The 19,656-nt window shown below is 38.0% G+C and overlaps 1 protein-coding gene and 1 long non-coding RNA gene across 2 annotated transcripts in view; one reads left to right on the top strand and one right to left on the bottom strand.

Annotated features, from left to right (window-relative positions):
• The first annotated feature begins 3,428 nt into the window (after window positions 1–3,428).
• On the top strand, window positions 3,429–5,015 carry LOC106818833. The gene is made up of 3 exons (XR_001395310.1): window positions 3,429–3,644; window positions 4,070–4,130; window positions 4,512–5,015. It is a non-coding gene; the product is annotated as an uncharacterized LOC106818833 (long non-coding RNA).
• A 1,540-nt stretch (window positions 5,016–6,555) lies between these two features.
• The window catches only part of LOC106817356 (probable G-protein coupled receptor CG31760), a 13,357-nt gene continuing 256 nt past the window's right edge, over window positions 6,556–19,656 (bottom strand). Inside the window, exons 2-9 of the mRNA XM_014822049.1 lie at window positions 18,827–18,981; window positions 18,273–18,455; window positions 17,830–17,920; window positions 11,446–11,624; window positions 10,662–10,876; window positions 9,942–10,080; window positions 9,448–9,553; window positions 6,556–6,699 (exon numbers count right to left, since the gene is read on the bottom strand). Coding sequence (XP_014677535.1) covers window positions 6,556–6,699; window positions 9,448–9,553; window positions 9,942–10,080; window positions 10,662–10,876; window positions 11,446–11,624; window positions 17,830–17,920; window positions 18,273–18,455; window positions 18,827–18,981 — 1,212 coding nt within the window. The remainder of the gene's footprint in view (window positions 6,700–9,447; window positions 9,554–9,941; window positions 10,081–10,661; window positions 10,877–11,445; window positions 11,625–17,829; window positions 17,921–18,272; window positions 18,456–18,826; window positions 18,982–19,656) is intronic.

Here is a 19,656-nt window from a genome sequence, read left to right as displayed (position 1 = left end):
GTTAACTCAACCGAAAATTCCGCCCGGCACACGTGAGTAAAAATGACGCGATAGCGTCAAATTACTCAACGAAAATCCGCCTGCACACGCTGAGCCTAAAATGAACTCCATGACGTTCATTTTACTTGAGTAAAATAACCACGTGTGCGCCGGTACATCGTGTGCGCCGGTTATTCATGCAATACATCAATCATAAGATTAATCATAAGAATTCAGTGCCTAATTATCCATGGAGGCGTGCTGTTGATGAAATCTCTGTGCATATAATCCTAAATTTGCGCTAATTTCAATTTGCGAAACATGGTTGTTTCGCGTGAAATGAATAATTCGGATAATATGTCTGTCAGAGAGAGGATGCGGAGTTGGCCGTACAAAGTAAAAATATTACTCCTTATCGCGATCGAATTTGACATGTTAAAGCTTAATGCTCAGTTTATTGCCGTAACTGATGTGATAAGGCGACTGGACATTGCGGACAAAACGCGCATCTGTGTGCTATTTCAAATTATCAAAAGGTATTGAAGTTTTTGCTATTTTATAGCTAAGAAGTAAGGATTATAAAAACTGTTTACTACTATCGATCAATCGCATTGTTCTCGAACGACTCTCATTATGGTCGATTTTTTCATGAATGACATTGACAGCAGAATGTGCCTATTGCTGTATATTGTTGTGGTTGATAATTCCCTGGAATTGGCTAGAATTGTTGCCAGACATCTATGCTTCTATCGCTAACTCATGTTGTTTTATCCGCTTTAGGTTTAAGCGTGAGGCACCACGGGTAAGATGAAGTGGCAGATGCCCCACTACAGTACGGGCCCTATTAAATTCTGTTTTTAGAGCCTGTAATGTATAAAAAGCTCAAACCATTTTTTAGAGAAGTGCGTTATTGAAGTTTTAGTGTAGTTATCAGTGTATTGGTTAGGATGGTAATTAATGCTATTGCCGTAGAGTACGCTTAATCCAAACCCAAAATGCTATTTTGGAGTCATGAATAATTAGTGACAAGAAAAACTACGCGTGCCAGAAAACATAATAAAACATTAAAAAGCTTTCAAAATTATTTTAATGGCACTCACGACCTTGACATAAAATTCATTGAATCATAATATATAATATAATATAGTATATATATATTATACATATATATATGCATAATATATATACGTATTAATGATAGAATATTATCTTCTGTTTGGTCCGCGCCGATTTTCCTATCACATGAATTTTTATGTTAAGCTAATGCACACAATCCAATATTTGGTGAACGTATAGTTTATATCATCATTTTCATACCCAAAAATGGCAGAATGTTTGGTTTTGAATGTATTATATCATTTAATATATAATATATATATATTTTAAGTATAGAGAGAAATAGATAGATAGATAGGAATAGACTAGACTAAGATAGATAGGATAGATAGCCGTAGATAGAGATGAGCATAGATAGATAGACTAGAATATGATTAGATTAGATAGAAATAGATAGATAAGATAGAATAGCATAGATAAGAATAGAATATGATAGGATCAGATAGACTTAGATAGCATAGGATGAGAATAGATAGATAGATAGATAGATAGATAGATTGGACTAGATAGGTAGATAGATACATAGCATTAAATAGATAGGATGACATAGTATAGATAGATAGATACATAGGAGTAGATAGACTAGATAGCATAGAATAGATAGATAGTATATGATAGATAGATACGGGAATATCATAGATAGATTAGATAGATGAGATAGATAGATTAGAATAGGATAGATAAGATAGCATAGATAGGATAGATAGATAGAATAGATAGCATAAGAATAGATAGATAGATAGATAGATAGATAGATAGATAGATAGATAGATAGATAGATGGATAGATATCTAGAGGTAAATATATAGCTGTACATATAGTAGTAGCTGTAGCAGTATATATATTAAAGCTAGATAGATATAAACAACATTGTTTCACCGAAACGATCACGAAACCAACTTGAAACGAACTATGACGACTATTTCCAATAAACAACTCAAAACTTAAACTGTTTTTTATTGCTCCAAATAATTATGTGCAGTGGAAATCTTGACGAGTTGCCGATGCAAATTAGTAAGTGCGTACGTGTCCCTGTCTGCGCTGTGTAATGCGCGTGCACGTGTTAGGCGAATTTGGCGCGCCGCTGTTAAGTGATGTGTTTTTGGCTGCCGCTAAGGTAAATCCTGTACTAAAGGATGTACTAGAGGGATGAGCAGCTTGGATATATAGCTGGATTTCGTGTATGTCGATTACTGTCCTTTGTCGATTACTCCGGTATCGTATATAGCGTCTTATTTGGCTTTTCAATTGAAATCCGTTGGTTCTGGAATGCCGCCAAATGTGTTCGCCTGCGAAAACGTGTTCGTCCGCCGAAAACGGTGCTTTCGTGCGTGATTGCTGCATTCGTCCGTGTGAATGTAGATGCATGGGTAAATGTGTGACCGTGGATAGCGCCCCAAAGTGTGCTCCGATTTCGTGTCAGGCGACCTACCCTCTCCCCGTGATTGGTGCAACAACTGTTTAACAGAACGACCCCGGCTTACAATGTTTAGAATATATAGACCGCGCCCGCAAAACAGCGAACACGACACACACCGGCACCCGTCGCAGCACTCACGGCACTAGCACGCCCACACACGCCACACAGCGCCTCTCACACGGCCGCCCGCGCTCCACACACAACACACGGAATGCGGCAGCGCCATCACACACACCACCAATGCAGACATACACGACGAGCGAGCGAGCGTCGACACACACCAAACACAACACACCTTCATACCACACACACACATACCACCACACACACACACACACACACACACACAAACACACACACATCACACACACACACAACACAACTTACGCACGCCAACGCACGCGACGACACACAGCGCACGCCCACGACACGCACACACACATACGCAGCGCACACCACATAATACAGATCCACAATAAGTGCCTAATAAATGCGTAAGATCTGCGACGCCGCCAATTTAACGCAACAACTATCTTTCGAGACAACACAAGATCAACTTAATCAAACATGAGACATACCTGCGTTTTATTCTGCATCAATGTTTATGTACAGTGAACATCCTGGACAGAATTTTGGGGGGATATGCGACCAAGGGAAACGGGAAATCGTTAAAACGTGGACGCAACAGTCGTCAGAGGACACGACTCCTTGATTGCGATTGCCAATTAGTAAGTGGTTACGTTTGTGGCACTGCATGCTATGCGCTTGCATGCGTATCCCTGTTCGAATGGATCGAGACGTGTTGCGGCGGCGCACGGGTATGTGTTATGCGGACTGAATCGGTAGGTATAATGGAAAAAAAACGATTTTGAGTAGCATTAAATAAACCCTTTTATTTACAGAATTCAAACAAACACATCTACGATATGTAAAACGTGCGTCCAAAACCAATTCATCGTTTAAAGACTATTTTTAAACAAGCATATGATAATAAAAAACGCACAGACGACTTTCATTCTTTATTAATGTTTATGTGCAGTGGACGTCCTGGATAATATGCGACAAGGAAACCGGAAACGTCGCGAGCGCCACTCCGCTCAGAGGACGCCTGCTTGCTGAATGCAATTGAGTTAAGTATAGTTTGCTAACATTCAATCCAATCTTTCATTTCTCAGTTTCAGCGTAATACATATCTAATTACTAATCAATAAATATATCCTACCTATATCTATCTATACTACTTATTAGTTATACTTAATATACTTAACCTATAATACTATAGTATACTATATATATATAGTTATATATCCATGACACATCACAAAGAGTACGCATAGATATAAGTATAATAATACTAGTATATATATATATATATATATATATATATATATATAGGTGTGTGTGTTATCGAATAAAAAGGTAGTACTTGGATAGGTGGGATAGATGGATAGGATATCATTAGTGGTATAGTACCTCCTCGGTAGCATCATTATTGATACGTATTTTAACAAACAATCGTTGAATGGACTGACGCAATGCATTTTGTTCTTATAGTGGATATACTTGACGATATGAGAGCGGGAAAACATTAGCGCATGAAGTACCGATCCTCCTGGTGAGTTGTTATGTCATGCGCTGAACTATATACTCATCTGAAACTATTTACGTAGAATCTATAGCTTTGTTTCAGCGTAGTCATTGGGATAACTACGAGCATGTCTGTGTCACCACAGTGGCAATAGTTTGCAAGCAGTATTTGCCAGCGTTTCTATTTTTCTCTTTCTATTCTTCTCTAATTTTTCTATTAAATGATCTGAATGAACCGAAATCTTACTAGTGACATAACTTCACGTGCATATGGAATAATAAATCAGCGTTGTGATTAAATGCGTACCGACTACGTTTTACCGTATAATTCTCGTTTTTGTAAGGCTTACAGGTTACATTGATTCAGAATAACCATTGTGCCATTCTTTGTTGTACTTCTACTGAATAGGAAAAATCTGCATTTTAATCACCGAATGGCTTACGCAAAACGGACAACTTACCAAGAAATGCATCATTTGCTAGCAAGCGCTAATGCCACCACTGACGTGAATAGGCGTTTTTCATCAGTAATAGTTATCGTATAAATGTAGTATCCCTTATCGGGCAATATAGTTCAATCAGGCAAACCGTAATTTTAGTTTTCCCCGTGACTCACGTTTAAATTATATAACGATATTTTAAATAGCTGTTAGGATTGCTTCTATAATTTCGGCACAAATTACGCTAAGATCAATGTGCACTACCATGAAATCATACACAAATATAATGACTTTTTAGACGAGTAAAAAATGGTTTCATAGAAAATATAGTTGCTGCTCCAATTGTTTAAATCTATGTAATGGTGATCAGCCCTTGTATAATAACAAGGTTATTTTACATCCGTTTCTTTGTATTTAGCGTCCTTATATATCACAATATAGCGGTTAATAAATATTCAAAGTTCAAGTAAAAATTTCATTAGTTCAATGCGTTTTACTCATATTGAATTTTTGTTTGTTCTTACTAACAGTAACGTACAGCATAGGATGTGTTTTACTTACAGTGAAGTGTCGTGTATTTTAGTCATCCAAGCAAACAAATATAACCGCTGTAAGATGCGCTGCAATACATAATAAAGATGCTATGTCTTCGTTCTACGTACCATACACATCTCTATCAAACATTACATATCACCAAATATGTTTACGTATTTAAATATATATATATCAAGAGTCAATAATAGAACATTTTGAATTAATAAGAAATAGAAAATTTTCTATTATTTACTCTTGATGTATATATATATATATATGGGAAATAGCCATTTACATACATACATTACATAATACATTAATTACATAATTACATAATACATAATACATAATACATAATACATAATTACATAATACATTAATTACATAATTAATTACATAATTAATTACATTGAATATATATGGTCAACGATATGGTTTATGTTTACTAGTCACCCAGCTGGTTGTATTCCAGAATAGAATATGCCCCACCCACCAGTTAAACGTAAGAAAGCTGCGGCAAATATGCCATAGAGTGTACCAATACATGACGTAGAAAACCTTCCTCATATGTCGAGGATAGTTAAACTTGATATATACGGCCTTTCTTTAGACACGGCCTCTGTGCGTTCGAAATATACCCATAAGTAGGTATTACGTATAAAAATGCGCATTATGTTTACAGAAAAACAATTTGACTGTACACATGTAGCAAGTCATGCAGATGATGTTACAGCGTTTTACCTCAACAAGTTGCATTACACCCCGCCGCCAGGATTTTATTCGCGTATAGCTGATGATCAGTACGAACGATAGAACACACAGTGACTGGAATACGTTGGCTTTACTCGTGCGGGACAAACATGAACACTATAACTATAGGTGACAAATAAGGTACGTTGACATCATACGACTACGCGTTAGCTATGTAGCCTTGTAAGCGTTCTACCGTTATAACATCACATATATATATATATATGTGTGTATATATAATTATATATATATATATATATATATATCGTGTAGGCGCGTGCATGCGTGCGTGTGTGCGTGTGGGCGTGCGTGCGTGCGGGCGTGCGTGCGTGCGTGCGTGCGTGCGTACACGTGTGCGTGCTTGCGTAATTGAAACGTATGACGTCCAGTCGATTATCAAGATAAAATATATAACACGACACTATTTTCTACTACTACTACTACTACTACTACTACTACTACTACTACTACTACTACTACTACTACTACTACTACTACTACTACTAGAAAAAATAACAATAATAAATAATAATAATAATAATAATAATAATAATAATAACATATTATTAATAACAATATTATTATTGTTATTGTTATTGTTATTATTATTATTAGTGTTATATAACGCGTGCTAACGACAGCACTTTTACGAACTCTCACGTGTCGACTTCGAATCTCGGGACGTCTACTATTTCACGGGCACGCAAATGTCTGTGCACTGCAGAGTATCTAGCTTGGTGGAGGCGGAAGAGCTAAGCCCCCGCTGACAGAGGCAACAGCAGGAGGGGCAGGTGCCACCCTGTTCGTTCTGTATCCAGTCACAGAGGCGCCAGGAGCGTTTGAAGGCTCTTCCGCGGAGTGGATCATGTAGACCTATAGAAGATATGTAGTATATGTAAGACATGTATATATATATATATATAGAAGATATGTAGCGTATATAAGACCTGTAGACATATAGAAGATATGTAGTATATATAAGACCTGTATATCTATAGAATATATGTAGCATATATAAGACCTGTAGACATATCAAAGATATATAGCATATATAAGACCTGTAGACCTATAGAATATATGTAGCATATATAAGACCTGTAGACCTATAGAAGATATGTAGCATATATAAGACCTATAGACATATAGTATATATGTAGTATATATAAAACCTGTAGACATATCAAAGATATATAGCATATATAAGACCTGTAGACCTATAGAATATATGTAGCATATATAAGACCTGTAGACCTATAGAAGATATGTAGCATATATAGGACCTGTAGACCTATAGAAGATATATAGCATATATAAGACCTGTAGACCTATAGAATATATGTAGCATATATAAGACCTGTAGACCTATAGAAGATATGTAGCATATATAAGACCTGTAGACCTATAGTATATATGTAGTATATATAAGACCTGTAGACCTATAGAATATATGTAGTATATATAAGACCTGTATACCTATAGAATATATGTAGCATATATAAGACCTGTAGACATATAGAAAATTTGTAATATATATAAGACCTGTAGACATATAAAAGATATGTAGCATATATAAGACCTGTAGACCTATAGAATATATGTAGTATATATAAGGCCTGTATACCTATAGAAGATATGTAGTATATATGAGACCTGTAGACATATAGAAGATATGTAGCATATATAAAACCTGTATACCTATAGTATATATGTAGTATATATAAGACCTGTAGACATATAGAAAATTTGTAATATATATAAGACCTGTAGACATATAAAAGATATGTAGTATATATAAGACCTGTAGAAATATAGAATATATGTAGTATATATAAGGCCTGTATACCTATAGAAGATATGTAGCATATATAAGACCTGTAGAAATATAGAATATATGTAGTATATATAAGGCCTGTATACCTATAGAAGATATGTAGCATATATAAGACCTGTAGACATATAGAATATATGTAGTATATATAAGACCTGTAGACCTATAGAATATATGTAGCATATATAAGACCTGTAGACCTATAGAAGATATGTAGCATATATAAGACCTGTAGACATATAGTATATATGTAGTATATATAAGACCTGTAGACATATAGAAGATATGTAGCATATATAAGACCTGTAGACCTATAGTATATATGTAGTATATATAAGACCTGTAGACATATCAAAGATATATAGCATATATAAGACCTGTAGACCTATAGAATATATGTAGTATATATAAGACCTGTAGACCTATAGAATATATGTAGCATATATAAGACCTGTAGACATATCAAAGATATATAGCATATATAAGACCTGTAGACCTATAGAATATATGTAGCATATATAGGACCTGTAGACCTATAGAATATATGTAGCATATATAGGACCTGTAGACCTATAGAATATATGTAGCATATATAGGACCTGTAGACCTATAGAATATATGTAGCATATATAAGACCTGTAGACCTATAGAAGATATGTAGCATATATAAGACCTGTAGACCTATAGTATATATGTAGTATATATAAGACCTGTAGACCTATAGAATATATGTAGTATATATAAGACCTGTATACCTATAGAATATATGTAGCATATATAAGACCTGTAGACATATAGAAAATTTGTAATATATATAAAACCTGTAGACATATAAAAGATATGTAGCATATATAAGACCTGTAGACATATAGAATATATGTAGTATATATAAGGCCTGTATACCTATAGAAGATATCAAGAGCTAATAATACCTAGAGTGTACAACGGAAAAACGGGAAAATAGTGCCATTTCACGACTACATTATTCTACTTTGCCTGCGAGTCTAGAATAATTTCATGGTATTGCATTAAGCAGAATTCCTTGCTCTCTACAACAAGACCAACCGCTTGTCAATACGATACTCCTAGGCGGAGATATCGGCTCCTAAACCTCCCCTCCCACATGCCTTACGCCGCTTCGCATCCACTTTATTCAGCAACCTACACGCGTCTACAAGTAGTTACAAGCGTTACAAAGTAGAATAATGTAGTCGTGAAATAGCACTATTTTCCCGTTTTTCCGTTGTACACTCTAGGTATTATTAGCTCTTGAAGATATGTAGCATATATAAGGCCTGTATACCTATAGAAGATATGTAGCATATATAAGACCTGTAGGACCTGTAGACATATAGAGGATATATAGCATATATAAGACCTGTAGACCTATAGAAGATATCAAAAGCTAATAAGATATGTAGTATATATAAGACCTGTAGACATATAGAAGATATGTAGTATATATAAGACCTGTAGACATATAGAAAATATGTAGCATATATAAGACCTGTAGACCTATAGAATATATGTAGAGTATATATAAGGCCTGTAGACATATAGAATATGCGAAATACGGACTTGATACGGCCTCTCTTGACACCGATCTTCTTAAACACGACATGCTCTTATGTAATTAATAACTAACGGTTAGAGGATATGCCACAGATTGCCACATGACGTCATGGGAATCGGGGGCGCTGATTGGTTGAATGAACGCTGGCAAATCCACTAAGCCGATGGTATTTCATTAAAGTTCGATATTATTGGCGATATTAAATTAACGTTGTTATTACCTTTGGAGCAAATATTAGTAGGAGCGTAATCGTGGCCGGAACTTGTAGCTGAATGACGTGTAGCATATATAGCAAATCGGGACCTACAGAGCCGAGTATTACGACCCTGAAAAAAAGTACACGTATACGTCTTCAAAATCGATATAACCCGAAATGTATTCATAAGTAGATATGTTAATACCAGGAGTAGATAATAGGGATTCCCTATTATCTACTCCTGGTTAATACAGATGATTAAGATAAGTAAATCCTCGCTCTCTATTCTACTGTGTTTCTAACTTATACAGAAGATGTGGGTGGCCTGGTGTAACTGTTTATTGAAAATTGAAGTTTATCGTGCAGTTTTTATATGCCTCATCTATTTTCCAACGGAAACTGACCACTTTTTATGCTTTAATGCGACAGTTGTTTTTTTTGCTATGGTAGTAATGAAGTAAGTATGCATGGCGCATAGAAATGATGCAGTATGATGTAACCTAATTCAATATATTTACCTGATGATAACAATGAAGTTGTTCATGAATATTGTGTTGTAAATGGCCCATGATATGAACTTGCTCTCGTTGAAACTAGATGGCGCTTTTCTGACGCTGTAGCACAAGTACACGCCCCATAGCAGAAATGTACATTGCCCTGATATGAATAGAGAAATATCCGTATATATTCATCAATGAACCTTGACAATTCTCAAAATGTCTAATCATCTTAAAACTATACGGTGTAATTACAGGGAGTGCTATCCAGCACGAACATAGTATAAACTTGTAACATTGGGATAATGCGCCTGGTGAAACTGCGTGCAATGGCTGTGGACTGATGTGATGATAATATAGATATCTAGATCTATATTATAGATCTACAATCTCTACTTTAGATCTACATTATAGATTTTTGTTGTAGATCTATATTATACATTCCAAATCGTATGTTCTTATACGACAACATATGCGCTACAGGAAGCGAAACGAAACCTGGTAGATAGATACATAATGAACGTATAACTACTGACTATGAGAATCTTGTACGAATAAAAAAACGACAGTATAAAGTACCTAGCATTGTAAGCATAGCAAGTAACCGCGTATTGTCACCAATCGTGTGAATAGTAGTATATCCTGAGATCGAAGTCTGGTAGACAGATGAATAGATAGATACATGAGGAACGTACTGGCTATGACAATCTTGTACGAATAAAAAACTACTGTGTGATGTACCTAATGTAGCCGCGTACTGCCACCAATCGTGTGAACAGTAGTATATCTTGAGATCGTCCTGGTTCTTGATAGTGATGGCGTAGGAGGGACTGCCCAGCGTCCATGCCAATAGATAACCGACGGCAACAGTGCAGATCGGTATCAGCCGCTTTCCGAGATCTTTATCGCCAAGCTTCAGTTGCTTAGCTGATTTCACTTTGAAGATTTGTGATACCCTAGTATTGATTAAAAAATTGATTGGCGATAAGTGATTCTATACCACTAATGGTAGGAAACTATAGGATACGTATTGAATGATAAATTATCTTCTTTGTTTCATTGTATATATTCGTATAGTATATATGCATTAATTTATTCGCTACTTTTGTACTGGTACTGTTTTTGGTATTATTTCTTACTTTTGTTACTAGTTATCAAGAGTACATAATAGAGATTCTCTATTATGTACTCTTGTAGTTATCAACCGCCAGGGGCGTGTACAGGGGGGGGGTTCAGGGGTTCCGGCCCCCCCCCCTGCTCGCACAGAAAACGCATCTGAGGGGGTCTAATTTCAAAAAATTTATGGGGGAGGGCCCCCAGACCCCCCCCCTGCTACAAATCCTGTACACGCGCTTAACCGGAAATGTTGGATAACGATTTGGGCTGTTCAATTATTTCTTGGATTCGAAGAAAGATTACTTTCTTTATCCATTCGTGTTTTGAACAACAATGTACATGTACATGATGTATTGTAGTATGTGTATGGCAATATACGTTCCGGTTTCTAAGGAGCAAGACAACCTACCTCCACGTCCGAAGTAATAGTGAGCCGTACATGAGAAAAAATCCGAAATGATGAAACCACGGTGCCGTCATGCAGAGTGCATCCGACGGCTTGAAGAACAGCAATATGACGTCACCGCACATCAGCAGCGCCCCAATTGCAATCAGGTAGCAGAACAACGGGCTCGCCGCCTTGATGATCTGGGGGTAAACATCAGTATATATATATATATATATGAGAGCTTCCGTGGGCCAGTGGTTTAGCCTCGTACACTGTCCACTGAAGGCTGTGAGTTCAAACCCCTGCCGGGTCAGTAAATTTTCTCAACGTGTAAAAACCTGGCTCTCAACATTGGAGACTGTGAATCTCCCGTGGCTCGGATGACTACGTAAAATGGCGGTCCCGTCTCCAGTAATACTAAGACCAATGGGGACGGAGAAGAACCACTGGTGGCCCAAAAAAAACTCTGGCTGTGACCACCCTCAGTGCTTTTTGGCTAAAAAACTAAACTATCTGGCTCTACCCAAGCTTGGTCACACCCCAAATAGTTATAGCCCAAGCTATGGCAATCAAGCAACAAGATTTATTTGCGGCCGTCTCAGCTAAGCTGTGCCGTCGATCAACAGGACTTCTTGCCAAGGGACGCTATCCTGCGCCATATAGCGTCGTCATCGTAGGCGTAGCCTCGCAGTTTAATATATAGGGGCCTATATATATATATTCTGTGTAATGCCCGTTTCGGTCTCCTAGGCAATTATTATTATTATTATTATTATTATATATATATATATATATAGATAAATAGATAAAGTTATACGGACACGGTAGTAATTTTGACTCTGTTTATTGCATACAGAGCTGTTTCGTATGGAGCGAAGGCTCCATACTCATCAGTGCCTAATACAGAGTGATCAATTTAAAACATCCCGAGCAGTATAAAATCATCATGCATAATGTGTTCTATTGTTCGTATTTATGCGTGCGCGTTCTATAGAAATACCGTAGATACTAATTAGCGCGTCATTGTCGGTGACTGCTGCGCGCTGGCGCTAAACTGAATTCATTGTAAGAGTTGACAAGTGGCCACTATTAAATCACTTCTGGTTCATTACCTTTTAGAAGTTCTACATATTGTGCAAACCTGAGACCGCGACACGAACTTATTAGTAAATGCAGACATAAAGATAAATTTTTATTAAGAAACGTTATGTGAACTCTTACAATGAATTTAGTTTAGCACCAGCGCGCAGCAGTCACCGACAATGACGCGCTAATTAGTATCTATGGTATTTCTTTAGAACGCGCACGCATGAATACGAATAATAGAACACATTATGCATGATGTTTTTATACTGCTTGGGATGTTCTGAATAGATCACTCTGTATTCGGCACTGATGAGTATGGAGCCTTTGCTCCATACAAAACAGTTCTGTATGCAATAAACAGAGTCAAAATTACTACCGTGTCCGTATAACTTTAGCTATTTATCTATATTTGCTCTACTCATGGTAGTATTGAGCACTCTCGACTGTAGGTGTGCGCGTTCATTTGTAGACGATTTTACTTACGATTATTTTTATCGGGTGATCGTTCCAAATCAAACATGTTTGATTTTGAGCCGATTATTTGAAACGATTTTTTTGAACAGCCAATAGCTGAACGTGCCCGTGTCACATGACATTCAAAATGGCGCCTACTTGATATTGCTGATTATACTTTATCGTAGGTGTGCGGGTGTTTATCGGAAGGCGTCGCGATGAGCCGATTTTACAAACGATGAAGAGATTTTTTAATCGGACCGATTTTTGGGTAGGTGTGCGACGGCCTTAGACACCGATTGCGTACAGACACAGAGTTGGAGCGGGATAACTTGGTGCACACTAAGATAGCCCTGCTTCGTAAGGAAGCCAACTTGGAGCGGTCCAGCCCGTATTTGGAGCGGGATAGCGTGTACACACTGCAATTTTTAGCGGGCGTTATACGCGCGTCTAACGCGCGCTGATGTAGTACCATATCAAATTCGTAGTCTGTACGGGTATTAAAACGTCTGTAAAGTTTTCCCGACGCAGACGCACTCCTAACCGCAATACTCATACGTAGGCCTGCTCGATGCATTTACACTAGGCATAAATACGTGAATAGAGCGCATCTCCACTGATTAGTCATTAGTGCATCCATCATTTCATGCATACTGCTGTTTATAACTGGTCGAAATATATATACTACGATATGTTCATCTTTCATTGTGTTATTATTCGTCCCACGCCTAGACTGCCAGATTTTATATCACGTTAAAGCGGCGAGCATTATGGACAGCTTACATCGTCTAGTAATGCAATAAATATGCATTTAATATGGTCAGGGGGTATCTCAGCATAGATTTATGTAATAAATTGTTATAAGTAGACCTGTGTTGATAATTAGTAGAGCGCCCTAGTCTGTATGGTGCAAAACTCCTATGCCATCCCCTCGCGTTCTGCTCCTTGCCTCCCTTGTCCCTCGCCTAGCCCCATTGCTTTTCTATCGCCATCAATTACCTTTCCTACCGCCTTCCCTCAGTGTCTCACCCCTCTGTCTACTTCAGCGAGTTATATTATGCAGTTTTTTCAGTCCGTACTGTACACATGAAACGGTGCTCACGCATGCGAAATATTTCCCGTGAAGAATAATATTTTGCGATAAGTATGCATTCAATATGAAGAGGCGGTATTCTAGCATAGATATATATAATAACATTTCATCAGTAGACCTCTGTTAAGAAATAGGAAGAAGACCTTGCATGTATGGTACCCGCTGTTTATACCAGTTGGTACACAATCTGGCTACGTTGGTGTTAGCGCATGCGATTTATCTCACCAGAGGAATCATATTTTGTGATAAATATGCATTTAATATGGTCGGGGGGTATCTCAGCATAGATTTATGGAATAAATTCTTATTAGTAGACCTGTGTTGATAATTAGTAGAGCGCCTTAGCCTGTATGGTACAAAACTTCTACGTCATTTCCTCGCATCTTGCTCCTTGCCTCCCTTGTCCCTAGCCCAGCCCCATTGCTTTTCTATCGCTATCAACTTTTTTCCCTACCGCCTTCCTTCAGTCCCTCACCCCTCTGTCTACCTCAGCAAGCTATATTAAGCATTTTTTTAGTCCGTACTGCACGCTTAACACGGTGCTTGCGCATGCGCAGTATTTCTAGTGAAGAAGAATATTTTGCGATAATTATGCATTTAATTTGAAGAGGAGGTATTCTAGCATAGATTTATATGATAGCATTTCATCAGTAGACCTCTGCTAAGAAATATGAAGAAAACGTTGCGTGCATGGTACCAGCAGCATATACCAGTCAGTACACAATCTGTCTACGTTAGTGTGTTAGCGCATGCGCATTATCTCACCAGAGGAATCATATTTTTTTATGGATATGCATTTAATCTGGCCATGGGATATCTCAGCATAGATTTATGTAATAAATTGTTATCAGTAGCCCTGTGTTTATAATTCGTAGAGCGCCCTAGCCTATAGGGTGCAAAACTCCTAAATCATCCCCTCCCGTCCTGCCCCTTGCCTCCCTTGTCCCTCGCCCATCCCCATTGCTTTTCTATCGCCCATCAACTATCTTCCCTACCGCCTTCCCTCAGTCTCCAACCCCTCTGTCTACCTCAGCAAGCTATATTATGCTCTTTTTTTCACTCCGTAATGTACGCCTGAAACGGTGCTCACGCATGCGCAATATCTTCCCTGAAGAATATTATTTTGCGATAATTATGCATTTAATTTGAAGAAGAGGTATTCTAGCATAGATCTATATGATAACATTTCATCAGTACACCTCTGATAAGTAATAGGAAGAAGGCCTGGCATGTAAGGTGCCCGGGGCATATACCAGTCAGTACACAATCTGACTACGTTAGTGTTAGCGCATGCGCATTATCTCACCAGAGGAATCATATATTGTGATGGATATGCATTTACTCTGGCCATGGGATATCTCAGCATAGATTTATGTAATAAATTGTTATCAGTAGACGTGTGTTTATAATTCGTAGAGCGCCCTAGCCTATAGGGTGCAAAACTCTCAAGTCATACCCTTGCGTCCTGCCCCTTGCCCCCCTTGTCCCTCGTCCAGCGCCATTGTTTTTATATCGCCATCAATTATCTTCGCTACCACCTTCCCTCACTCTCCGACCCCTCTGTCTACCCCAGCAAGCTATATTATGCAGTTTTTATCCGTCCGTACTGTACGCCTGAAACGGTTCTCACGCATGCGCAAGATCTCCCGTGAAGAATATTATTTTGCGATAATTATGCATTTAATATGAAGAGGAGGTATTCTAGCATAGATTTATATAATAACATTTCATCAGTATACCTTTCTTAATTAATAGGAAGAAGTTCTTGCATCTAAGGTGCCCGATGCATATACCAGTCAGTACACAATCTTGCTACGTTGGTGTTTGCGCATGCGCATTATCTCACCATAGGAGTCATATTTTGTGATGAATATGCATTTAATATGGTCAGAGGATATCTCAGCATAGATTTATGTAAGAAATTGTTATCAGTAAACGTGTGTTTATAATTAGTAACGCGCCCTAGCCTGTAGGGTGCAACACTCCTAATTTATCCCCTCCCGTCCTGCCCCTTGCCTTCCTTGTCCCTCGCCCAGCAAACTGTATTATGCAGTTTTTATCACTCCGTAATGTACGCCTGAAACAATGCTAACGCATGCGCAATATCTCCCGTGAAGAATCATATTTTGCGATAATTATGCATTTAATCTGAAGAGGAGGTATTCTAGCATAGATTTATATAATACCATTTTATCAGTAGACCTCTGTTGAGAAATATGAAGTAAACGTTGCGTGCATGGTACCAGCAGCATATACCAGCCAGTACGCAATCTGGCTACGTTAGTGTGTTAGCGCATACGCACTATCTCATCAGAAGAGTAATATTTTGTGATTAATATGCATTTAATACGGTTAGGGGGTATCTCAACATAGATATATGTAATAAATTGTTATCAGTAGACCTGTGTTTACAATTAGTAGAGGGCCCTAGCCTATAGGGTGCAACACTTTCAAGTCATCCCCTCCCGTTCTGCCCCTTGCCTCCTTTATCTCTTGCCCAGCCCCATTGCTTTTTTATCGCCCATCAACTATCTTCCCTACCGCCTTCCCTCAATCTCTCACCCCTCTGTCTACTTCAGCAAGCTATATTATGCCGTTTTTATCACTCCGTAATGTACGCCTGAAACGGTGCTCACGCATGCGCAATATATTCCGTGAAGAATATTATTTTGCGATAACTATGCATTTAATATGAAGAGGAGGTATTCTAGCATAGATTTATATAATAACATTTCATCAGTACATCTCTGATTAGAAATAGGAAGAAGGTCTGGCATGTAAGGTGCCCGAGGCATGTACCAGTCAGTACACAATATGACTACGTTAGTGTTAGCGCATGCGTATTATCTCACCAGAGCAGTTATATTTTGTGACGATTTTGCATTTAATGTGGTTACGGGGTATCTCAGCATAGATTTATATAATAACATTTCATCAGTACATCTCTGATTAGAAATAGGAAGAAGGTCTGGCATGTAAGGTGCCCGAGGCATGTACCAGTCAGTACACAATATGACTACGTTAGTGTTAGCGCATGCGTATTATCTCACCAGAGGAATAATATTTGTTTATGGATATGCATTTAATATGGCCAGGAGATATCTCGGCATAGATTTATGTAATAAATTGTTATCAGTAGACCTGTGTTTATAATTAGTAGAGCGCCCTAGTCTATAGGGTGTAAAACTACTAAGTCGTTTCCTCGCATCCTGCTCCTTGCCTCCCTTCTCCCTAGCCCAGCCCCATTGCTTTTCTATCGCCATCAACTTTTTTCCCTACCGCCTTCCTTCAGTCCCTCACTCCTCTGTCTACCTCACAAGCTATATTATGCAGCTTTTTTCAGTGCGTACTGCACGCCTGACACGGTGCTCGCGCATGCGCAGTATTTCCAAAGGAAAATAATATTTTGCGATAATTATGCATTTAATCTGAAGAGGAGGTATTCTAGCATAGATTTATATGATAACATTTTATCAGTAGACCTCTGTTAAGAAATATGAAGAAAACGTTGCGTGCATGGTACCAGCAGCATATACCAGTCATCGTAGCTAATTTTATACGGACGGGTGGACGGACGGATGGACGGCAAATCGATGTAAGCAACAATGAAAATGTTTACACGAAACTCACGCGCAAAACTTTAATGGCAACCGACAGACGAAGTGATATAACAAAGCAAGATGAATTAGTATACGTTTATACATGGCTCTATAGGAGATAATATAATTATGTACCCTTGTGGTAGGTAGACATAAATGGGTGCCACGAAATACGTCGTCCGTTGTCCCCCAACTTTCATTGCTTTCTGGATCGCACTGGTTGATGTCAATATTCGATAGATCTATGTCAACCGTTGCTACGCCACTGCGTCCAAATAAAGGCATTTCCATAAAAAAAGGATAGTACAATTTCCATGCATTTTGATTTCCCTTAACGCGTAATGCAATACGATTTTTGCGGGGTACGACAAAAACATACAAATGTTTACTACGATGGAAACAAACTCACGCGACTTTAATTGACACAAGTGCTAGAAAAACCACTTCGTCGATTTAGAAATAGATCACGCGTTCTCAAAAATTTAATAGTGACAAATTTACACACATATATAGAAGCATCGCAAGCATCAATCAGTCTGTTTCGAAACCATATTAAGATTGCCTGTGCTGGCGAAACATGAACACATTATCGAACGCAATTAACGTTATATAGTAACCTGAACGTAGTTAGCGAGCTGTTATTCGGATCCGGTGCAAACATTGGCGATGAATAGGTGACCATCCAGATATCGCCTCCGCCACAATCAAAGTAAGGCTTCGTCCAGTGACCATCATCTAGGTTTACGTACGGCTCAAAGAATTCTTCGAGGCCAATATGAGCATTCCCAGTTTTGTTATATCTGCGCAAATAAGAATGCGTATAAATTCGTGATGACATCATAGAAAGGTGTTTGCTACGTCGTTTAGATGGGATTGCTGATTGCGTAATAATATCCGTACATAGTATGTAATAATATATCATAATAAGGAGTGTCATGAGTCTGTATATATTCTGAGGCTGTCATATTTCTGACATCTTCTCCTGATAATATTTCATCTTGTTGACTATAGTGATTTCAAATTCCATTTCACATATCGCACCGTCAATATACACCGTTGGAGTTTGATTCATTATAAATATATACATTCAGTTCACTATCAATCATCCCAATTCTTTATCATTGCTTTCCTTATGATTCTAAAGCGGGAAACGGTGGAGGAATAAACCTACCTCCTTTTTTGATTTACGACCCGTAGCCTCTCATCATATACTTTTTCTCTCGGTACATGAAACCACTCCGAGTCTAGCTGGTCAAGATAATTATAATTTACTGCCAAATCGTGCGAGTTCGTCTTGTTTTGCGCCGTGTATGAGTAGAACCCAACCTAAAATATTGCGTGAATGGATATAAGCTAATGTGACTGATTACGGATAATATTTCTGTCCGATATTTCGGCGTGAATAAATAAATAAATATGTATATATATATATATATATATATATATTCCAAAACAACGACAGACGATCGCAAGATGCAAATAAATGCATGTCTATTTGCCACGCAATCATGTGTAATCTCAAGTGCCCGCGATTCAGCACGTAATTAATTATGAAAAGAATCGCTTAACGTTCAGCGATACCAACCGGCTTTGCTCGATGGAAGTATACGAATATGATTATCGAAATAGCCAGCATCACGTCTCCAATGACTACAATGAGAAGCGTCACCCGAAATGGAACGTTCGAGGTAGCGATGCATGGTGAGCTATCTATGCAAATGTCGCATCCCTCGGAACAAGGATTACATACAAAAGCTGCAACAGAATATCATTTCCTAGTATTAGATGGCTGGCACGAAGACATTGAAAAGCCTCGTCCATATACAAGATTACTATCAATCAATTTGTTGTTCGTGCACAACTCCTAGAAACGAGGTCATATGGCGATCTGATTTCATATTATGCTATAGCTGAGTTAGCTTGCGAAATAATAAATGAAATAGCGTAAATCGAGAAAAACAACCACGAATCCTATGCAATCGAGAGTCAAACATAGTTAGA

The sequence above is a fragment of the Priapulus caudatus genome, unplaced genomic scaffold (genome assembly GCF_000485595.1).
Source record: "Priapulus caudatus unplaced genomic scaffold, Priapulus_caudatus-5.0.1 Scaffold2, whole genome shotgun sequence".
Lineage (NCBI taxonomy): Eukaryota > Metazoa > Priapulida > Priapulimorpha > Priapulimorphida > Priapulidae > Priapulus > Priapulus caudatus.
The sequence above is the reverse complement of the archived record's forward strand: the minus strand, read 5'-3'. Positions and strand labels throughout refer to the sequence as shown.